This window comes from Drosophila elegans, unplaced genomic scaffold, assembly GCF_018152505.1.
Source record: "Drosophila elegans isolate 14027-0461.03 unplaced genomic scaffold, ASM1815250v1 contig_476, whole genome shotgun sequence".
NCBI classification, from domain to species: domain Eukaryota; kingdom Metazoa; phylum Arthropoda; class Insecta; order Diptera; family Drosophilidae; genus Drosophila; species Drosophila elegans.
In genome coordinates this window covers 25,355,284-25,378,915 of record NW_024545863.1, presented here as the reverse complement: position 1 = coordinate 25,378,915, position 23,632 = coordinate 25,355,284, and the positions used below count along the sequence as shown (strand labels likewise).

Here is a 23,632-nt window from a genome sequence, read left to right as displayed (position 1 = left end):
AGTCCAGTGGTTCAGAGCTCAGCTCTGATTAAGCGGTGATTTAACCCGAAAAGTATCTCATAGAATATAAAGATTATATTTTTATTTTTTTTTTATTTTGTGGTGCTTTCTTTTCATTGACAAAAATAGTTCTATCTTAATTCAGCAAGTAACACATTAACTTATTTTTTCGTTTTATAAATAATAATAAAACATCAAGTGTTATTAATAATAAAAATAAATTAATAAAAAAAAAGGAGGTTAACAAAAGTTTTGATATATCCAAGTTCCTAAGTCTGAAAATGATTTTATTATACATTGTATTCCTTAGTTATAAACTAATAAATCCTACAATGCTGACAGTGCAGGCACACCAAACCAAATTAACTGTTATCGCCTGTCTCCGATACCCGATTGTACCGGGAATAGCATCGCCGGGTGGCAGCCCCGGTACATGAGCTAGTTCCACTTTCCAGTTCAATTCAATATCCGGGAATAATATGGCGATCCGAAACTCTGACGATAGACAGAGAATTTAACACTGCTGAAAAATTGATTAATTTGCTAAAAATTTTAAACGGTAATACGCGCAAATATCGCTAAACTGTTGGCGACCGTGTGGGGCACACAATGTGATAGTTTTCTGACCCGCAAACGGCAGTTAATTGGTGAAAATAGCCATCGGAATAGTGGCAAAAAAATTTTCCCTTGTCGCTCTGCTATTTTCTGCCTTCGTCTGCGCGTGCGACGGGGACAGCAAGAGCGGCCCGACTGGCCGCGTCGTTGCATCGCGTGTGCGCAAGCGAGACGAGGCTATCGACCAAGCGAGAAACGCATACGCCAAAGTCGAAAAGTGATTTTTTCTTCGTCCGTTCGGGCGAAGTCGAAACTGCTGCGAAAAGTTTTATAAATAAAGTACTGCAATTGCATATGTGCGGAAGTTATTAAACGCGCAATGTGCATTCTTTGATTGGCAGTTTTGGCGGCGTTTCCCCTTGCGATTATATAAATAGTGAAGCACGTTGCCCAAGTCCTAATTGCGCATCGATTGTCTTGTGTCCGCAAATAAAAGAAATTAGCGAAATAAACCTGGCGGAATTATGTGAATAAAAGTGTTTTCTTTGTTTCGCACCTGAACAATTTTCGGTGTAAAAATGTGAATCAGTGGACTGGGGAAAATTGAATGGAATGGGAGAATTAAATTGAACGATGTACGAACGAGTGTGCGAAGGCAAAGTGAAAGAATGCGCGGCGTTGCCACTCCGCTGACCTCTGTTTGTGTGTGCGTGCGAGGTGCTTAAGTGTGCATGTGTGTTAGTTTCTTTGCCCATCGCACATATGTATATAAGCCAATTCCTAACAATATCCAAAAATCAATATAACCGAAGAACCTTTTTTGTTGATATGTTTTTGTGTTACGACCTATAATCTGCCCCCTCCTTGAAAAACACATCAACAAAATAGTGAAATTCACTTAAAGTAAGATTTACTTGGGAGTACCTTCTTGTTTACCCACTCGCAAAAAATAAAAACAAAAAAATTTGTAATTTCAAACCTTTCTCCCCTTTTTAAAACCCAAAAGGACGCGCGAATTGAAAGTATATCAAGAAGATAAACCCCATTAACATAACCTCCAGCGAGAGAGTAAAATGAATAATGATGCGAAAACCCATGAATGCGATGACTTGAATGTGCGCTCTACGGCATATTTTAACCAACAAACCACAACCAACCAACCGAAAGCAACCAGCAAGAATAACGCAGGCTCCAATAATAACAACACCAATCAAAAGCCCAACAGACAGTTCAATCATAATTTACCTCGTATTGCCGCCGCCAGGCATTCAATAGCCTCCGCTCTACTGGCTAGTAATAGTCTAAAAACCAGTGGCCGGAAGATCCTGACGGCTAAGAATGAGCCACTGACGACGACGGAGTCATCAGGCGCATTAACTACAACACTCATTAATAAAGCTGCCGCCTCCCCAACCAGCCGATTGAAAGTTAACAATAACACCAATAACACTGCCAATATGTCTGGAACCAGTAGCAGTCAGACCTCGGCCACGCCCACACCGCCCACGGCCACCAGCAGCAGCAGCACAGCAACAACAACGAATAGCAGCAGCGGTGGGAGTGGCGGTGGTAGCGGTACCACGGTCATAGCCAATCCCGCTTCGGTAACCACCACTGGAGCAGGAAGTGCCGCCAAGTTCCGTGCTGCCGTGGCCTCGGCGCCCAGCCCAGCACTGCCTGCCAACGCTCCTGCAAATGCAACTGCTCCTGCCCCCAGTAGTAGCTCCTCCAGCTCCTCGTCCTCGAAGAAGACCCGAGCAGCAGTGGCCGCCCTGAAACGGCAGGTTGCCTTGCAGCAGCAGCAACAGCAGCCCGTGGCCGGAAATACCCCCAATTTGACCAGCAAGGATTCGGCGCATTTGAAATTCGCCGCAACCACTCTGCTGATGGGCGCCGCAGCCGCTGCCGCCGATAGCAACGCTGGCGCTGCTACCGGTGGATCAGGAGCAGGAGGAGCCAGAATGACCCTCAACCCCGCAGTAGATGTGGCCAACGCCGCTGCCGTGCTCAAGCAGAAGCTGAAGGATGCGGCTGCCGCTGCCTCGGCCTCCGCCACCAATCGGTCCGCCACCTCGTCCATGTCATCAAACGCCTCCTCGCTGTCCTCTTCGGCTGGTATCGTAAATGCCATCTCGTCGGCGCTGCAAAACATCATCACGCCGGACACGGACACCGACACCGAGTTCTACCCCCAGCCAGTTACAACAGACCTGTCCGAATCGGAGGAAGAGTCTGTCTCGGAGGTGAGTGTTCCAGATGCCTGTTCTAATGCTTTAAAGACTAAGCGTAGTGCTGAACAGATTTGAGTCACAGCTTCCATTAAACTTAGCCAAGTGTATAGAACCGCTTGATTTGTACTGTATTTATAAAGGAAATCGTTTAAATTTGCCCTGCATGCCCTTCGAGCCTATAAAAAACTCTGTGGAACATTTCAATATACTTTGAAATCTGTGGAAGTAGAACTAGTTATTAGTCATATTTAGAAACGTATAATCAATTCCAACTTTACTGTACTATTATACTTCTCGGGTCGTTCTGTTGATATTAAATAATCTATAGCTCGACTATATTTTAGCATATATTCTTCCATTTTAGGTTACTGTTAAAAACAGCCGAAATGCAAACTAGTATGTTGTGTTGTTTTTATATTAAAGGAACAATAAAACTGTTGTATTTTTCGTTCGAGTAAAATACAAAATCTGTATAAAAACCTTTTTCTCAAGACATCTGAGTCATATTGAAAGGCCAAACAATTAAGCTTAGGCAGATCATTAAAATCGTTGCTTTATCACTTGGCTGACACACCTTATCAAAAAACAAATAACATTTTGTTATCTTAGCTGTTCAAGTGTTTATAGAGTATTTCCAAGTAAATCCATGCTTGCCGCTTCACAGATTCTCATTATCTCAGGTGGTAATTCTGTATTAACGTGGGGAAATACCTCGCATTTTTGTGTTATTTATATACAAGCATTTGTCGTTGCAGCGATATTTTCTCACTTCCCTCCCCTTTCCCCTACCTGTGTATGTGTGTGCAAGCCCTTCACTCCTGGTTGTGTGGGTGAATGATTTATCAGCTGTTCGAACGCTCGCTACAGTGTGCTTGTGTGCACAAATACCTATTTCTTTGTCTAGCACACTAGCACATGCTCAAATACAAAATTATAAATGTGAACTTCTAAAAATGTAAAAGCTCTCTTATGCTGCAGCTACTCAATCAAAGGTCATTGCATCGATAGCGATTGTAATTGACCCCGCCTCTCCCACGCAAATTTGTAGTTTAATTATCTCGGTGCTTGCACATGTACATATTTTTTTCGGCTGCTTTCGCGAATTCTCTTTTGGGCAGCGTGACAAAGATGTCAGGCGGCGATCTGGCAACTCCGGCGCTGCTGCTGCTTCTTTCTAGCTGCTGTTTTTTATTGTTGTAGGTAACAGTGAAACACTTGAAAATAACAATAATAAATAAGAGCCATAATAATAATAACGCACTTAAAGTGTAATGAACTTTTTTGATTATTTTTTTGGTCAATTTGCTGATTATATTTTGCTGTGGCGTGCAAACATTTTACGGTTGATTTTCTTTTTCACAAATTTACCAACACACACACACACACACACCCATACCATTTTGCAGCAACGAGAACAAACGAACAGCTCGGCTGCTGTTGAACTCGTTCATGATGAATATTTTGTTGTAGGTTCTCTTTTCTTCGCTTTTCTTTCCGCCACCGTTCTCCGCTTGGTTATGTTCTTTTATTTTCTGTTTCTGTTCATTCATCAAAGGTTAAGCAGACAGCACTTGGCCTCGTGTTGAAAATGTATTTCGGCAATTTTTTCGGCATTTTCTTTTTTGGTTCAATAATTTAAGGCGTGGGCGTAAAAACACACACACATTTCAACACGCACACATGCGCCTCTTACGTGGCGGGTGGGAGTGTGTGCGTTCAGTTTTTAAATCGATGTATGAACTGCACTTTCTGAGTCATACGGTTCTTTAAATTTCCAAGACAATAAAAACTATTCGGAAGTTTACAGGATTATCGGTGGCTGCAACAATGTTATGTTTTTGTAAAAACCTTTTTTTCCTGAAAATTTAAAAATCAACAAAATATCACTGAAAATTAATGTTGGGGAGACATGTAATTATTAAAATTTCTTGTTATTGCTTGTTTTTGTTGAGTCCTCTTCTCTCCCTCTGTTATCGATAATTACATATTTTGGCCAACCTGCCTCCATTTTTTTGGCCGCACTGGCAACGCCGTCCGAACGTCACTTATTTGAAATTTCCAATGGTTGACCATGCAGTTGTTGTCACATTTAGAACTTCTAAATGCTAAACTTCCCCAAAAATAAAATAGACTCTTAAATTTTTGGTTATAAACGAATTTGAAGGTGTCTGACAAGCAAAATACACGAATTTGAAGGCGCCTGACAAGCAAAATAAAACAAGGCAGTGATGGTCGACAGGCCATCTGTTTGCACGCTTTTACTAAACTTGACCAAAAAGATGATACGAAGTTTCCGATTCAGCGTGGATTTTCTGTTGAAGACCTTCGTCCATGTAAATCGGCCGTAGACTCACCATAAAGCTGAACTCTTCCATACAATCTCCAATTTCTACTCTCTGCTTGCGTTAATTTTTATTATTTATGTATACGTTTCTTTCGTTTCTCTTTATTTGTAGATCCTATTGGCATTCTTGTGTTTAAGGCCAGATCTCCTGGTAAGTTTCAGTTTCGCGTTATATACCCGCTACCCAACCCGCTCCAAAAATAAAACGAACAAAATCCAACATTAACCGAAGGCAGTTTTACTAAACTATTAATTTTCGCCAAACAATTGATCGGTTATTAACCCAACTACTCCGTTTCCTCCTCGCACACATCAAAAACACACATAAAACCACACCACTTTGTTGCTGGCCTTAGACAACAAGAATGTGCTCTACTGATCAACTATTATATAGCTTCTCTAATTTGTAACTTCCAGCTTAAAAAGTATATTTGTAGGCAACTTCTTACTACTCACCCCCAGTAAAAGATTTAAGTTCGTTGGTAGAAATTAGTTTGATTTGACATGTGTCAGAGCCTAACAAAACGAAATGAATATTTTTCTCTTAAAGGACGATATTCCCGAATCGGATCCGGATAGTTGCCCGCACGAGGGCGAGGTGCGTGAGGATGAGGACGAAACGGAGGAGGAGTCGGAGGACTCTGATGAGTCCGAAGGCGATGACGAGGAGGATGAGGAGGAGATAGGTGAGTAATGAGCCATTTCACAAAGCAATAAGATCTCTAATCCTTGACAATCCTTATAGATGTGATGCAGGACAATGATGCCGACGACGAGGAGATCGACGATGAGGACGAGGAAGAGGACGCGCCCGAAGTGAGCTCCTTCCTGTTGGACGCCAACAACAAGCGTTCAAGTAATCTCACCGCCCTGCTCGAGGCCGCGGCCAATGAGAAGGCACCCGTCCTGCGCCACGCCACCCACGCCATCGACGAGACCAAGCAGGCGCTCACCAAGATGCGCTGTGCCAACAGTCCCCGCGACAAGAAGTGAGCTCTAGCCCCCTGCTAAAGGATTGTCCCGTGTATTAATCCTAACAATGGTTCTCCCTTCGTTGCAGCAGTGGTTTCTCCCGATCCCTCGTGGCCGCCTGCACGGACAACGATGTCAATACGGTGAAGCGGCTGCTGTGCAAGGGCAATGTCAACCTCAACGATGCGGCTGCCTCCACGGACGATGGCGAATCCCTGCTCTCGATGGCTTGCTCCGCGGGTTACTACGAACTGGCTCAGGTATGGTTATCTCTTTTTTTATAGAGTTGGCAATTTAATTTTAGTAAATGATCCGAGTTTTTTACGGTGTGTTATGTTTTTAAGGTTGAGACTTTTTACAATATATATAAGTAATTTTTATTAGCGGCAGAAATATTTATTTTTGTACCTGTAATTTTCTTACGCCATTTTGACAATATGGCAACGCCACCCGTACACTTTTGTACTCCTGATTTGGCCTATCGATAAATACCTCGAGATGAGAGCCGCAGACAAACATCCTGCGGTTTTCGGAAAAAGACAAATAAAGAGATTAGCCGTGCAAATGCATTTCCTTGCACCTTGCGTTTGACTCGTAACCTTATATCCAACTGTCTGTTTATTTTGCACAGGTTCTCCTGGCCATGTCTGCCGCCCAGGTGGAGGACAAGGGTCAAAAGGACTCGACGCCGCTGATGGAAGCCGCCTCCGCAGGTCACCTGGACATTGTCAAACTGCTGCTCAGCCACCACGCCGATGTGAACGCCCACTGCGCTACCGGCAATACCCCGCTCATGTTCGCCTGCGCCGGTGGCCAGGTGGATGTCGTCAAGGTGCTCCTCAAGCACGGCGCCAACGTCGAAGAGCAGAACGAGAACGGCCACACGCCCCTGATGGAGGCCGCCTCCGCCGGCCATGTGGAAGTAGCAAAGGTAGGTAACCCCATTAAAACTGAGTTTTAGGACCTCGAAAGTGCAAAAAAATAAAATAAGAGTTTGTTGCTTTAAAAGTTAATATGCTTTAACTTAATCTACAAATTTAAGAGGTTAATAAATTGTTATTATGTGAGCCTTTCGAGTGTTTACTGTACAAAATCAAAATGATTATAATCCGAGATTTGAGAGCGGTGGTACCTCCTGTGACCTAAATCGAGTTAATGATTGGTCTGGGCTAGGTGCCAGCTCTGTGATTTAGTTTGATCTTATCTGATGCATTTGGCAGAAATGTTTATTTGTAATTGCCTTGCTAATTGCTAATCGGGTATTATTGTCACCGTTTAGGTGCTGCTCGAGCATGGAGCCGGCATCAACACCCACTCGAATGAGTTCAAGGAAAGCGCCCTCACACTGGCCTGCTACAAGGGTCACCTGGACATGGTTCGATTTCTGCTTCAGGCCGGCGCCGATCAGGAGCACAAGACCGACGAAATGCATACGGCCCTGATGGAGGCTTCGATGGACGGCCATGTGGAAGTGGCACGCCTGCTTCTGGATTCCGGTGCACAGGTAAACATGCCCACGGATTCATTCGAGTCACCTCTAACGTTGGCCGCCTGCGGGGGCCACGTGGAATTGGCTACCCTGCTAATCGAGCGTGGTGCCAACATTGAGGAGGTAAACGATGAGGGCTACACACCGCTCATGGAGGCCGCTCGCGAGGGGCACGAGGAGATGGTGGCCCTGCTGCTCAGCAAGGGTGCAAACATCAATGCCACGACCGAGGAGACCCAGGAAACAGCTCTTACGTTGGCCTGCTGCGGTGGCTTCAGCGAGGTGGCCGCCTTTCTGATCAAGGAGGGCGCAAACCTTGAGCTTGGCGCCTCCACGCCCCTTATGGAGGCCTCGCAGGAGGGACACACCGATCTGGTGCGCTTTCTGCTTAAGAACAAGGCCAATGTCCATGCGGAGACTCAGACAGGCGATACTGCCCTGACGCATGCCTGCGAGAACGGGCACACGGATGCGGCCGGCGTGCTTCTATCCTACGGAGCCGAGCTGGAGCACGAGTCCGAGGGCGGACGAACGCCTCTGATGAAGGCCTGTCGAGCAGGACACCTGTGCACCGTCAAGTTCCTCATCCAGAAGGGGGCCAATGTCAACAAACAGACCACCAGTAATGACCACACTGCCCTGTCGCTTGCCTGTGCCGGGGGCCACCAGTCGGTGGTGGAGCTGCTGCTGAAGAACAACGCCGACCCGTTCCACAAGCTGAAGGACAACAGCACCATGCTGATTGAGGCCTCCAAGGGTGGACACACTCGTGTGGTCGAGCTGCTGTTTCGCTACCCGAACATTTCGCCCACGGAGATGGCAGCAGCTGCGAACGCTAACCAGGCAGCGGCAGCCACCGCAGTCCCATCTGGCCCGCATCAAATGCGTCTGCAGTCCCACAAGGTCATCCAGCAACAGCTGCAGCATCAGTTCAACGCTCCCCCCGGATTGCACGAGTTGTCGGAGGCGGCACGCGCATCCAACCAGCAGCATTTCCACCAGCAACAGTTCAGCAGTGCCGGCAACGGATCCTCCAACATCGTGGCCCTGGGCACTGGCGATTTCTTGGACGCCGGCGAGCTGCAACTCACGGCGACAGCGGGCATGGGCGCGGGAGCAGGAGCCAGCACCACAGGCAGTGAGGCTGGCATGGAGGAGTATGGGGAGGTCGGAGGAATCGACCTGACCACCCTCGGTGCCCAGCAGCAGGAAGGCCTCATTGCCAAGTCGCGACTGTTTCACCTGCAGCCTGGCTTCGAGCAGCAACAGCAGCAACAGCAACAGCAGCAGCAGCAACAACAACAGCAGCAACAGCCACCTGCAGCCGGTCAGCACCAACTGGTACCGTGCAAGCACTTCGACCTGGACATGGAGCACATTAACTCACTCCAGCCGCCGCAGAAGGCGCCGCCAGCGCCTCCGGTACTCTTCCACACCGTTTGCCAGCAGCCTGTAATTCAACAGCAAAGTCAGGGCATGCTGAAGGGCTTGCTCCCGAGCCGCGTTCGCTCTCAGAAAACCGGTGAGGTAGTGGAGTTCATCGACTGTCCCCTGGATCAGCAGCAGCAAAATGAACAGGTGCGTACGCAGCCTTTGGGAGAGGATGGAAAGGCTCCGCAGTTCGCTTGCGTTGGGGAGGATCCACGGCTGCAGCGCCGACGTGGCTTCATGCCGGAGCTGAAGAAGGGCGAACTGCCGCCGGAGTCTAGCAGCAGTGACCCTAACGAGCTAGCCCTGAAAGGTAAGCATTTGGCATTGAATGCTAGTTCTTATGATTGATGAGTATTTCAATTTATTTTTTGCGAACAGGAGCCGAAAACAATCAGCCCGTACCGACAGCACAGGACAATAGTGCCTGCGCCCAGATCCCAGCGGTATGTCAATTTTCCCCATAAGAAGAATATCTTTTATAACTATTTGTTTGGACTTTCAGCGAAACTCTGGCGGAGCCATTACCCACTCTTCGGAAGTTCTCCAGAGCACAGCCATCAGCGACAGGCCCAAGGTTAAGGCCACCAACAAGAGCAATCGCAAGCAGGCAGCCGCAGCAGCCGCAGCTGCAGCAGCGGCGGCGGCAGCGGCAGCAGCAGCGGCCCAGCACGCCCAGCAGGTGTTGCCAAACCTTCAGCAGAACCCGATGGTGTCCATCTATAATAACCTGGTAAGTTTTACGCTTGATAACCACATCTATGCATAAAGTTCCTCGTAAAGCAAATGAAATAATCCTTTTATTTTCGCAGCATATGCAGCAGACGCATCTGCAACTTCAGCAGCATTTGCAACTGCACCACCAGCGTGTTGCTCTGGACAATGCAGCTGCTGCAGCCGCAGCAGCGTCTTCATCCGGAAACGTGGCCTACTCCAATTCCCCGGCCTCTCCTCTCGCCTCCCCCACTGGCAGTGGCAACTACGTCGACCAGCAGCAGCAACAGTCCTTGGATGTAGCCCTGCAGCGCAAGACGGCCATGGAAGATTTCCGTGGAATGCTGGAAACTGCGGTGAACGGCTCGAGGGGCAGAAAGGACCTTGCCCTAAACACACCCCAGCTGAACTTCTTCAAGGACGGCTGGCATATGGTGGGAGTGCACAATTTCTTTGGTGATCAGCCCAAATCGCCCACTGAGACTCCGCCGGAGATGGAGGAGACCACCATGTCCTCGCCAACCGAGGCAGATCGTCTTGGACCGGAACCGCGGGCCGAGATGAAGAATCTTGCCACGCTCTGCTCGGCGGCTGCAGCAGCTGCTGCTGTGGCTGCGGCCACCAAGGATCAGGACGAAATTAGCTCGGAGCTTGAGAGCGATTGCGATGATGACGCCGAGGGTGGTGCTGAGGCAGATGGCGAGGAGAACACATTGCCGCCCGAGCCGATTGAGTTGGCTGACGCATTGCGTGAAGATGGCATCATTGTGGAGGAGGAGGAGGATGATGAGGACGAGGAGGATGATGACGAAGAACAGGACACAAACAGCGGAGAGATCGATAAACTCAACTACGAGGACGAAGATGCTGAGGTGGACAACGACGGGGAGGTGGACTACATCGATGAAGACGAAGCTGTTGGCGACGGCGAGGATGAGGAGGACGACGGAGACGATGACGAGTTCTTCTTAGACGAGCCCGAAAGTGATCAAGGAGCCGGTAACAATAACAACAATTCTAAAAGTGGCGCGAATTCGCTGCCCCTGAAGCAGCGCAAAATGACCACTCGGCTGGAGAACCTTATCCTCACCTCGCAGTCGCTGTGCGACTTCCCGCCCGAACTCACCAACTCTGAGCTGGTCCAGGTCCTGCCCCAGATAAGCCACCTCAAGGCGGCAGCCAGCAGCAACGCGGCGCTAAACAACGTGCTGCAGCAACAGCTGGCCAAAGCAGCTGCAGTCCACCAGAAGCTGCAGTTCCGTCAGCAAGAGGGAGATCAGCAATGCGGTAAGCTAGCAGATAATGAATTGCTGGTTGCTCATTTCTTAACTGAACTGTCTTACTGTGTATTTACAGAAGACGATGGTGGCGCCAGCGCAAGTGAACTTTATTCCGGCCTGGAGCACTTTGCCAATGATGGCGAAATGGAGGACATATTCCAGGCAAGTTTCCCTCTCACTAAAATAGTATGAATCTTTGGATTCGATAAAATTGTAGCCCAAAAATAATCATATTTTTCACCTTTCGGTTAAAGGAATTGGCAAGTGGCCTGAACTACCCAGAGCTGGCCGAGTTTAGCCTGAACCAGATGTGCAAGGGCAGGTTTGCTCGCAACTGGGCGCAGTCGTCGCCCAAGTGGGCTGGGCAGGAGCAGTTGGTGGGCGTGGTAAGGTCGCCGGGTCTCATTAACCAAGGCGATGTTCCGCAAGATGCCCAGCGACAGGCGAATCTCGTTCTCCTGGACTATCCCATGCAGCAGAACATCCCCCTCGACCAACGACTTATCGAGGCTGAGGAAATGCACCAGCAGGTGGGTGTATTTTGTTCTCTCCAGATTTGATTTCTGTTATAAACTCGAAATCATTTATTTTGTAGCAACTCCATCAAACGCCGCTATCTTTGCTGCCATTTACGGACGATCAGCAGCAGCAGCAGCAGCAGCTTCACCATCAAGCTTTGCCCAATGCCGCCGAATTTCATCAGCACCAGCAGCTCTCCTTAGAATCCGATCCGGAGCTAAAACAGCGGCTGCAGCAGTACTCCAACGCGCACACTATCAAGGCTTTGGCTGCCCAGCACCAGCATCAGCAGCAGCAGCAGCAGCAGCAGCCTGCCACCAACTTTGTCTACAACGTGGAGAGCGGCGACAAGAATGCTCCGCCGGTGCAGTTGCTCTTCCAGTTGCCGCCGAACATGACCCAGCATCAGGCGCAACAACAGGCCTTTGCAGAGCCACTCACCGAGCAGCAGCAGCAGCAGTTGCACGCTGAGCAGGCCCATCTCTTTCAGCATCGAACCGGCGGTCAGCGTCCGCCCACCCAGAGTGAACTAGAGCAGGTGGCCCAAGAGTTGTTGCTCCAGCGCAGCGGCCAGGTGCCAGGAGCTCCCGTTGTGGGTGTCCAAACACTGCCGCTCAAGCAAAAGCACTTTAACCTGCAGGAACAACTGCTCCTTCATCCTCCGCCGCACATGCAGGCGCCCACCTGTGTGCAGCACCAGGTAAGTGGTCACGATTCAAGGAAAGAGCGGCCAGAGGCTTATATCAAATCTTTAACCTCCCCTCCAGGTGGCTACGCAGACGCATCCTGCCTCCGTGGTAGTGCCGCAACCAGCAGTGGGGCAGTACGCGCAATTTGCCCTGCAGCCTGCCCAGCAACAGCAATTGCAGCAACAGCCAGGCCAGCCGCAGAACGAGCTATCCATTTGGCCGATGGCCACGCCTACACCCACGCCCAGCAGCGGCGTGAGCGCCACCAAGTCGATGCCCGGCGGTATAGCCAAGAAGGCCATTGACAAGCAGTCGCGCAAGGATCGTCGCTGTGTGATGCGCCAGACACCAGCCGGCAGTCAAGGTGAGTTTCCTTTAAATCATTTGTGCCTATATAACTTGTTGGGTTCATGGCTAAGTCATAATTTAACACCGTTTCGTCCACAGTGAATACCAACCAGCATCAACAGCCCCAGGTCGCAACCGCCCAGCAACAGGCTCAACTCCAGAACCAGTTGGCGGTGGCGACCACCGTGAGTGTGGACAAGACCATTGAGATTGATTCAGAGACGGAGTCGAACCACGACACCGCCCTAACATTGGCCTGTGCCGGCGGTCACGAGGAGCTCGTGGAGCTGCTGATCAATCGGGGGCGAACATCGAGCACCGCGACAAGAAGGGATTCACTCCGCTCATTCTGGCCGCCACCGCTGGCCACGACAAGGTCGTCGACATTCTGCTCAAGCACAGCGCTGAGCTCGAGGCCCAATCGGAGCGCACCAAGGACACGCCCCTATCGCTCGCCTGCTCCGGCGGCCGCTACGAGGTGGTGGAACTTCTGCTCAGCGTGGGGGCCAACAAGGAGCACCGCAACGTGTCCGACTACACGCCACTGAGCTTGGCGGCCAGCGGAGGCTATGTGAACATCATTAAGCTGCTGCTCAGTCACGGAGCGGAGATCAACTCGCGCACGGGCAGTAAGCTGGGCATCTCGCCGCTCATGTTGGCCGCCATGAATGGCCACACGCCGGCAGTGAAGCTGCTTCTGGACCAGGGGTCCGACATTAACGCCCAGATCGAGACGAACCGCAACACGGCCTTGACTTTGGCCTGCTTCCAGGGCAGGCATGAGGTCGTTAGTCTGCTGCTTGACCGACGCGCCAATGTGGAGCATCGGGCCAAGACGGGACTGACGCCGCTCATGGAGGCCGCCTCGGGTGGCTACATTGAGGTGGGTCGCGTGCTGCTGGACAAGGGGGCGGATGTGAATGCGGCGCCGGTGCCCACGTCCAGGGACACGGCTCTGACCATCGCCGCCGACAAGGGACACCAGAAGTTTGTGGAGCTGCTCCTGTCCCGTAACGCCAGTGTAGAGGTAAAAAATAAGAAGGGTAACTCCCCACTCTGGTTGGCCGCCCATGGCGGTCATCTCAGTGTGGTGGAGCTTCTTTACGACCACAATGCTGATATTGACTCACAGGACAATAGACGCGTGTCCTGCTTGATGGCCGCTTTCCGCAAGGGCCACACCAAGATTGTCAAGTGGATGGTGCAGTATGTGTCGCAGTTCCCCTCCGACCAGGAGATGATTCGCTTCATTGGCACGATCAGTGACAAGGAGCTGATCGACAAGTGTTATGACTGCATGAAAATCCTGCGTAGCGCCAAAGAGGCGCAGGCCGTCAAGGCCAACAAGAACGCCTCGATCCTGCTGGAGGAGCTGGATCTGGAGCGGACGCGCGAGGAGAGTCGCAAGGCAGCCGCCGCCCGGCGTCGTGAGCGCAAGAAGAAGAAGAAGATGGAGAAGAAGGAGGAGAAGCGCCGCCAGCAGCAAGGCAGCGGAACTGGCGGAGACGATATGCAGGGCGATGACGATGATGCCAGCGACAAGGATGATGACTCGGACAAGGACGACGAGGACGAGGAGACAGCGCCGGCCGCCGCCCGTGAGGAGGGTGACTCGGGCATCGATCAGGGTTCATGCTCCAGCGGCGACACCAAGGGAGCGCGCTTAGTAGGCGGCAGTCAATCCGTTCAGGCTGTGGAAACGGCAGCCAACTCGGCGGGGTCAAACAACAATCAGGGAAAGAAGAGCAAGAAGCAGTCGAAAAACAAGTCGGTAACCGTGGAACCACCGGTTTCAGCTCCCACCACGCCTCCCGTCATTACATCCACTCCGAGCAGCGTCCTCAAGGGCATCTCTGTGAAAAAGCAAGCGGCAATCGAAGTTGTCCGGCAGCCTCCTGTCACACAGCAGGCTGTTCCTTTGAAGCGACAGCTGGAATTGAAAAAAGAGGAGTCAACTATCAAGAAAAAGGAGGAGAAAAACAGCAGCTCAAACGGCAGCAACAGCAGCAGCAGCAACAAGCGTGAAAAGGAGAACCTTGCGCCCAAGGAGGTGGCTCTGCCCGCAAAGCAACAGCCCAGTAACTCCAGCAAACTGCAAAGCAGCGAGTCCGCCAGCAACATTAGCAGCAGCACCGCCACAAACACCAGCAGTGCCAACACCACCACCCGCAAAGAAGTGTCCAAACCAGTGTCACAAGCCACCACAAGCGCCAGTCTGAATCCTGCCAAGCGCAGCGAAGTCGACGGCTGGAAGGAGGTAGTGCGCAAGAGCAACACCCAACAGACCACGGCGGTGGGAGCGAGTGGGGCTCCTGCGCCCGTGACGGCCACCAGTTCGGCCACCAGCGTGCAGCACCATCCGCATCACCAACACCATCACCTGGCCAACAGCTCGAGCAACAGTTCGAGCTCCCTGGCCCCGGGCGCAACTTCATCGGCGTCGTCGGTGCCCGAGATGACTTGCAAGAAGGTGCAGGTGCCGGTGAACGCCATTTCCAGGGTGATTGGACGTGGCGGGAGCAACATAAACGCCATTCGGGCCACCACCGGTGCCCACATAGAGGTGGAGAAGCAGGGCAAGAACCAGTCGGAGCGCTGCATCACGATCAAGGGCCTGACGGATGCCACCAAGCAGGCACATATGCTGATATTGGCCCTAATCAAGGACCCCGATGTGGACATCTTGCAAATGCTGCCCAGGATCAACAGCAGCATTAAACAGTCGTCCGGTGGCGGGACAAACGCTCCGATGGCCGTGGGCACTTGGGACAATCGCACCGCGGCCGGTGTCAATGCGTACACCTTTTCATCGGCTGCATCCACCACCTCCACATCGTCCAGTTCGTCGGCCAGCTCCACCACAGCGGCGGGAACTGCCTACAGCAATGCGCACAAGCAGCAGCAGCAGCAGCAGCTGCAGCCCGTGAAGAGCACAAGTGGACGGTCCTCAACGTCTGCCAAATCCAACGGCAGCAGCTCCAAGGTGTCATCCTCAAGTGGCTCTAGTTCCCGCAATGGCAGGGGCGGCGGTGGTGGTGGTGGTGGCGGTGGCGGTGGCTATCTCAGCCAGCAACAAACCGGTGCTCGCAGTTCCGGAAGTGGCTCTTCAAATGGAGTGGCCAAGAGCAAGGCGGAGGGCTCATCCAAATCCGTGCCAGCTGCACAGAAAAGCACAACTGCTCTGGGCAAATCATCGACCGTGGCTCCCGGTGCACAGAACTTTGCGAAGGCAGCTGCCATTTCCCAGTCCTCGCCCAAGAAGGCAGAGGGAGGAGTGTCCGCTGCTGTGATCACCTCTGCAGGCGGACGCAGCAGTGGCGTGGTGGCTCCATTTGGCAGGGGAAAGCCGGTCGCTGGACAAGGAGGAGCTGCAACTGCGGGGGCTGGCAATGTTGCCCAACTTGGAAGCGGCAGCAACGGCAACAACAACAGCAACATATTGGCTGGACCAATTGGCACCTTCAACGTGGCGGATGTGGCTGCTGTGAATGCAGCAGCTGCAGCCGGTGCAGCAGCCACCGCCAACAGCAATGTCAAACCCATTGCACCTATTGCCCCGCCCAATAAGCGAGTAGCTTCACCCACCCAAACCCAACAGCAACAACCGCAGCAGCAGCAGCAGCAACAGCAGCAATCCCAGCCACCACCTGGGCCGCAGCCACAACTGCAACCTCAACAGCAGCCGCAGCAGCAGCAACAACAACAGGCGCCTCAGCAGCAGCAGCAACAACAGCAACAACAGCCACCCCAGCAACAGCAACCACAAACGGCCCAGCAGAATCTGGTGATAAACACAAACCTGAACGATCTAATGGCCGCCTGTGCAGCAAACAATGCCAGCGATAGCTTCAGTGCCCAGCTGGCCGCCAAGTTGTCGAGCGCCTACTGCCTTTTCAGTGACTACCAGCAATCCCAGTGGGGAAAGTTGGGCGATCCCGGTATTGGAGGAGGAGCAGGAGCTGTGGGCGATGGTCTGCCACAGGCGGATGCGTCTAAGGCACCGGGATATAATCGTAATATCCTTAGCTCGCCCGTGGGCAGTTCCAAGGCCTCGTCGAACCACTCAACCTCGCCGCCGGTGGGAAATGTGATCCAACAGCAGCAGCAGCAGCAGCAACAACAGCAGCAGCAACCACCTCAATCCAGCCAGCAGAGTGTGCAGCAGACCCTGAACATAATCACCAGTGGAGGAGCCGGAGGAGGAGTTGCTGCAGCGCCAGCCAGATCACCGATGGTGTCCGCCAACGAAGGCAACGCCACGGGAGGCCAGCCCTCTATCAATGGAATCCAGACACTGGGTGAGTCGGCAGCTGCTCATTCACCGGGCGTTATCAAGCCGCCCACGGCCACAGTTCCCATTCAGCGGCATGTTCCAATGCCGATCTCTGCAGCAGAGGCCGGGGCTCCGCCCACGTTCGGAGCAATTGGTTCCAATCCAGCCACCGCTGGCAATTTATCGGCAGTTCAAGCAGCAGCTGCTGCCGCCGCCGCCGCCATGATCGATCGCCATCAGCAGAACTTGCAGCGAATGATCTACGACAAGGCGGGAACCTCCCTTCCGCAGCAACAACAGCAACAACAGCAACAGCAGCAGCAGCAGCTCAACTATCCCATGGATCCCTCGTCCTCGCCGTACATTGTGGATGGCAATAACCTGTTGCGTCTGAATCCACGCGCTTCACTCTTTGCGCAGGGCAACAAGCAGCCACAGCAGCCGCCGCCACAGGGCGGAGCCCAGTCGAATATGTTTGGAGGCAACCAAGGGAGACAGCCACCGGGAGCAGGGGCCAGGCAGCCGGGCGGAGCAGCCGCACAGCGCTGGTATGGCGGTGCCCTAGAGTATCCCACGTACACGGGCCGCGACATGCTGCACCTGGAGAACGGGGCCGGCGGAATGGCGGGCCTGGGCTCGCCATCTGCCATGTCGCCCAATCATGACGACATCCGCAAGATGCCGCGCCCCATTGGCACGGAGCGTGCCGCTTCCTGGAAGTTTAACAACTTTAACGTGGCCGCCTCGGCGCTTAGCATGGACGATGCCCTGACCAGCGCTCTACCGCCATGGGCGCACGAGCCGAAGGCGCAGCCGCCAGGTCTGCAGCAGCCGCCACCTCCGCCGCAGTCGCAGCAGCAGCAACAGCCGCTCAACTGGCTGAAGCAGCAGCAGCCGCAGCAACAGCAGTATAGGCCCTACAACAACGGACCCTATCCGCAGCAGCAGCAGCAGCAGCATGAGCCAATGAATGTGAGTTTGCCACTAATCGATCGATTTAGTTTCCAAGTCATGCTCAATGGTTTCTTTGCGGATTTCAGATGCCAATGGACTACCACAACATGCAGGCGCTGCCGAACATGAACCAACAGCAGCAGCAGCAGCACGTCAACTTGATGCCCTCGTACGGCTATCAGCATTTTGTGGGCGCCCCAGGAGCGATTGACATCTCCGCCCACATGCCGGACAAGATGGAGGTGTGGGATCACCACGATAAGCACGTGAGTGTTCAATTGCGGGAGAATAAAATACATTTTACTTAATATCAAAGTACGACAGATCCGTTTCGAATACATTTTTAGATCGTGAGTTTATGTACCTTGTAAATTTCACCACCGCCAAAATTGTAATTAATTATTTTAAAATAATGCTTCTAACATTTTAAGTTGATCAAACAAAATGAATTTCTCGAAATGGCATTTTTCAATCGTTAACCAAAAACCTTAACTGACAATTCTCATAATTGGCAGCCTTATTTATAAATAAAAACTTTTTTTCTACCCTTCTATGAAATATTAATTTATAGTGTTTCGTATGATCCAGTCAATGCAAGTTTGGTCGCAAAAACAAAATCAATGAAGGAGCATATACTAAGTAGATGTTTTGTAATACCAAAAATACTAAAATATATTTAATATATGTGCTTTAAGAATATATATTAAACATTTAGGTAGTTTTCGTTAAAAAACACCAATTACTGTTTATTATTTTGCGCTTTAACTGGAGTTTAAAAAGCAATCTTTTTTTTATTTATTTTTTTTTAATGTTAATTTGTATTTCTTCGCCAGATGCCTTGGACAAACTACACCACCAACTGGTCCAATTGATGGCCCAGCGATACTCAAAGGGAAGAACTCTTCGATATCTGTCGTTCAAGCAACTGAGTCGACCAGCTATGGATGAGCAGTCTTCCAAAACACCAGGACCCAGGCAACATCAGTAGCAGCAGTAACAGCATAAGCATCTCACTGATTTGAACATGCAAAGCGAAATAATATTTATTGAATTTCTACGTTTTCTATTCGGATTTTGGGCCTCTTCCCCCACTACTTAAACTTCTAACTACCTGCCAACCATCGTGAAACCAACTAACAACAAAACGAACTCATGTGAAAATTGCAACATGGCTTTGTTCTTTAGTTTATCGATTTGAAATCTGTTGAATTTGGGTGATTATTTAAATTCGCAGGTTGTCTTGAAATTTAACCTCAGAAAGAAATCTTAAAAAAGCAAACGAAATGCAAATGATAAAAGCGAAAGAAAAGAAGAAAAAATGTTCGAAAGTGGCGCCCAGGCAACTGGGTGCAGTATATATTATTTATTTTTAAATGTATTGATATTTTTTTGAAGAAGAAGCATGAAGTTAGTGGTAGCTTATTGTTTGTGTGATGAGCGAGAGGGGAACAAAACGAAAAGTAACTTTCATATACACACACACATGCACTAACCACTCCCCCGCACACAAAAACAAACATACATAAACACAAATACATTTACTTTAAGCTAAAAGTCAGTCTTATGAATGAAACATTAAATTGAAATGTTTAGCGCCAGCTAAAGTTCACACACAAACTTTTATTACAACACTTATACATAAATACATCTATATAAATATATTTAATAACATTAATAAAGGCAACCAATGAATGTCGAAACTGTAAATTCTAGGCGCGCACTTTTCTCTTACCCCCTTTTCCCCCCCAAAAAATAAAAACCACCCACAACAAGAAGCTAACGAAACCGGAAACTAGAACAAAGCTATGAAAAAACGCATGCATACGCTATAAATTGAAAACAATGAGTACGAATTGAAGAACTTCGACCGACAAGAAATTACTTAATTCAACAACTTACCACATTTAAATACCATTAACTACTCCTCTTCTTAAAGATACGCCTGTAAAAGATACCAAACCAAGACGAACGAAAAAACCCAAGGCGGAGCAGCTACATAGTTTGGTGTTCTTCGGTCTGAGAAACTCCTTGTTCGGTCCCCCGAAAAATGTAGCTAGTAGAAATTGAAATTGCTTAAATAACTAAGTAAAAACAAGAAGAAATTAATGGTCGAGTAACGTTTTAATATTCCATTTACGAGAACTAAACGATATATGATAAAGATGATGAAACGAGACGACGAAGCGGCGCTTGCTTGCCATCTTTGATGCTTTTCCGACACTGCTCATAGACGTACATAAAATATATACCTACCTATATAGTAGCGAATAGCATATATGAGATACACAAATTTTTATTTCAAAGAAAGCAAAACTATACTAAACAAAACAAAACAGAGATATGTAAAAACACTTGATAAACCCCTTCTTGCCCGATCTAGGATCGCACCACCAATATGCACGAGTGAGATCCGCAAGCGGGAAAAGGGTCAAAGGTGTGGGTCGTCAGGCAATTGCTTTGTAAAATTCTAGAGGAAAAAACGATGCTTGAGATATACTGCTTAGAGAACGGTTTAATAAGCAACCCACACATAGCCACGCAACACGAAACAACCCGATTACAAGATATACTTTATCGATGATAACGATGGATATGAAAATACGAAATAAAAGATAATATAAGTGAGCATGAAACTACTTTTTTTCTATTTTTCAATATTTTAGCTGCAAGCAAATAATGTAATGATAATGTGGAGTTGTTCGTTTAAGTTATTTGATAAAACAAATTACGAGAAATATATATACCATATACACATCCACACACATCTACACCTACATATATGCCCGACAGGACCTTTATTCGAAACACAAACGTTTTTGTTGACAAACAAAAAATACACAACCGAATAGCTGAGGACATACAGCCGTTATGAGATGATGCATCCTTGATTGAGAAACCGTAAACAAAACGATGAAAAGAAAAAACAAAAAGCATACTGAATAAATGTAGAATTTTTTTCAAGCGAAAGAAATTAAATTCACATAGATTTATTAATTTAAAAATTAATATAAATATACTTCAAATATGAAAAGTATGAAAAAAAAAATACAAAACAGAAAAACGAAAACTACATATATTAAATACACACATACTATATGAGTATACTACGGATTATTATTACTCTTATAATTATTATTATTGTATTGAAGGAAAAATATAAAAAAGAACATTAAACAGCATAAATAAAAAATTAAAAAAAAATAACTTGAGTAATATTAATATGTTTGTTTGGGAAGGTATAATTTTATAATTTATGTGTTTGGTTAACTTTGTTTTAGAAAACGATACCAAATCGATACAACGTTTTAACTTAAAGGGCATACCTTTGCCGAGCCACCAAGTATAATTGCGAAAACGTTTAAGATTTTAATTTATTTAATTTGTGATAATTTATTTGTGACCCTTTGGAAAATGTTAAATATTTTGCTGATCGATTAAATCTGTCAGACGAAGGGCTCAATGGTGAACTCTACCACCGAACAGGGCGTGGTTAGTTCGAAGGCTTGCAGCACTGTAGGATGCAGGACTCCAATCTTGCCAATGACCACGTTGTCGTACATGACATTAGCGCAGCGGCCAGGGAAATAGCTGGGGTCTGAAAAGGGAAAAACACACTGAAAACTTGCGATCACACAAACTTTCAAATAACTCACCCTCTGCTGCCTGCAGGTAATATCCCTTGGTCACGTTGGCCGTCTTCCAGGGCACGGAGAGCAGTTGCATCACGCGATCCAGCAGGCCATGGACCACCTCGAAGCCAGCGGTCTTGTTGCAGTTGACGGCACACACCCTGCGCTCATTGCGGGCCCCAACTTCCGTGCTCTCATCCGCCACCACCACGTCGCTGATTTCAAACAGCTTCAGGGGCAGCGGCATCTTCCGATTGGCCACCAGAGTCTTGAGGAGACCGGGCAACAAGGTCGTACGCACTACCTGGAACTCCAAGGTCTTGGGATTGCCAATATGCACGGCTGGCAAGGCTTCAATGCTCTTGTTGAGCTTGCGTCCGATGTCATCCCGCGAGCAGAGCGTGAAGGTCAACGCCTCGGTGAAGCCTGCCTGGGCCACCTGTTCGCGCAGCTGTTCGGTCAGCTTGTTGAGTGGAAATTGCTTGGCTATCTGCATGAAGGCAGGCAGGGACTTCTTTATGTTGTTATAGCCATAGGCAATGGCCACGTCCTCGTAGATGTCACAGGCGTGGATAACGTCGTGCCGCGTGGGTGGGATCTTCACTACCAGCGAGTCGCCATCGACCTTCGCCTCCAGATACATGCGGGTCAGCATGTCGGCCAGCTTCTCCGCGGGCTCCTCGATGCCAATGTACGCATTGGCGCGCTTCAGCGAGATCCGCTCCTCGCGCACCTCCAACTCCGGATAGGAGAGCACGCTGCCATCGGGCTGGACCACATCGCACGGCTCCACGGTGAACTTCTGTGCGCAGTGCTCGGAGAACAGGCACACAATGGTGTCCAGCACCACCTTGGCCTTTGTTCTATCCGTGGCCGTGCACTCTATGAACACGTTCTTGGTCTTCAGCGAGATCTTGGAATGGTCGCCGTTGATAATGGGCGGCAGCGACAGTACCTTTCGGTTGGCATCGTAGATCACCGGATAAACCGGGGAGTCCCGAATGATGGGTAAGTATTGCTTCAACTGAGCATGCGTGGCATAGAAGTCCATCAGCTGGCTGCCAGTCATCTCCTTCGCTTGGTTAAGCGGCTTGAATTTGATCTGCTCCGGCGCCAGAGCCTCGTAGCTGAAGGGTCCTTGGATGGTGTCCAGGTCGTGGGTACCGATGGCCACCAGGGTGCGCTTGCGGCAGATGTTCTGGTGCAACTTGTCCTGCAGATCGATGAAGCTGTTGTAGGAGGCCTGCGTAAAGGTCACGTTTCGGAGCACTGCGGCCACCGCATATGGACGAATCTGGGCCGTTGAAGGGTCAAGCTTTAAGACCTGCCTTTTGGCTGGCTCTACAAACTGGAACTTCGGGGGTTTCATCCTGATAAGAATTAGTTTTAGAGATCTCTTTAGAAAATGTAAGATGTGCCCAACTTACTTTCCCTGAAACACCAGCAGACCCGTGACCAGACCCTCCAGACAGAGCAGATCGTACCGGTTGGCTGGTATGTCTATTCTGTAGATGATCTCCTCGCTGGCATTTGCAGCCGCTGCCACATCGCCCTGCTCTTTGGTCAGCATCTGCTTCTCCGTGGTCTGTTCGGAATTTTTAAAGGAATATGACATTTGTTTATGGGCTGATTTAATGGGGTGCACTAACCACTTCATCCAACTCAAGTCCAAAGGCAAAGCACAAGTCCTGGAACTCATCATCGGCTGCGGAAAAGGGGTAAACATTAGAGTAATCCACATCCACTCTACGAAAACGTGATTACACGTGGACTATTTAAACTTACTGTAGGTCTTGCCGAGCGCCTCGAAGAGCAGATCCCTTTTAACTCCAATGGTAGGCATGCTGACTGGTTCAAAAATTAATCCCGCAGGGCTTTTAGCTCAGACTTATTAAATATTATTATTATTATCAGAAAAATCGGCTTATTTTAATTGCGAGTAGGGATGTGAAATATCAAAATATCAATACATCGATATATTTTGAATAGAAATATATATTTTTATCGTGCTATTTTATTCACTTGAGCAGCGTGCGGCTCGTTTTAATCGAAAAACAATCAAAGGCGGTGTTGCCAGACTGCTCGGGCCGGCGGCTATAAAAGAACACTGCTTGCACTGCTTTACAAAAAATTCAAAATAACAGATACCGTTACTTAAAACACGAAACGATTTTCGACCAAAATAATGTTTATATATAAAACCAAAA

General features: G+C 49.3%; 2 protein-coding genes across 2 annotated transcripts; one reads left to right on the top strand and one right to left on the bottom strand.

Annotated features, from left to right (window-relative positions):
* The first annotated feature begins 450 nt into the window (after positions 1 to 450).
* On the top strand, positions 451 to 19,503 carry LOC108136758 (ankyrin repeat and KH domain-containing protein mask). Its single transcript, XM_017258109.2, is given in 19 exon segments — positions 451 to 559; positions 1,562 to 2,798; positions 5,243 to 5,281; positions 5,681 to 5,816; positions 5,876 to 6,119; positions 6,194 to 6,362; positions 6,734 to 7,033; positions 7,382 to 9,332; positions 9,401 to 9,465; positions 9,525 to 9,752; positions 9,832 to 11,020; positions 11,090 to 11,175; positions 11,268 to 11,543; positions 11,609 to 12,232; positions 12,300 to 12,585; positions 12,669 to 12,872; positions 12,875 to 17,814; positions 17,883 to 18,062; positions 18,630 to 19,503. Coding segments are annotated over 18 exon segments (12,126 nt in total). The 5' UTR covers positions 451 to 559; positions 1,562 to 1,628; the 3' UTR covers positions 18,669 to 19,503.
* Positions 19,504 to 20,809: 1,306 nt separating this feature from the next.
* Positions 20,810 to 23,400, bottom strand: LOC108136761 (phenylalanine--tRNA ligase beta subunit). The gene is made up of 5 exons (XM_017258118.2): positions 23,211 to 23,400; positions 23,075 to 23,130; positions 22,853 to 23,010; positions 21,450 to 22,795; positions 20,810 to 21,391 (listed from the first exon to the last, which is right to left on the bottom strand). Exons 1-5 carry the CDS (start codon positions 23,266 to 23,268, stop codon positions 21,240 to 21,242), a joined length of 1,770 nt encoding a protein of 589 aa, XP_017113607.1. The 5' UTR covers positions 23,269 to 23,400; the 3' UTR covers positions 20,810 to 21,239.
* Between the last annotated feature and the right edge of the window lie 232 nt (positions 23,401 to 23,632).

Bases quoted from the DNA above. Each gene is read 5' to 3' on its own strand.
- LOC108136761 (XM_017258118.2), bottom strand. From the start codon at position 23,268: ATGCCTACCATTGGAGTTAAAAGGGATCTGCTCTTCGAGGCGCTCGGC. The intron at 23,131-23,210 runs GTAAGTTTAAAT...CCTTTTCCGCAG, and splicing joins GGCGCTCGGCAAGACCTACA to CCGATGATGAGTTCCAGGAC. The intron at 23,011-23,074 runs GTTAGTGCACCC...AATTCCGAACAG, and splicing joins GACTTGAGTTGGATGAAGTG to ACCACGGAGAAGCAGATGCT.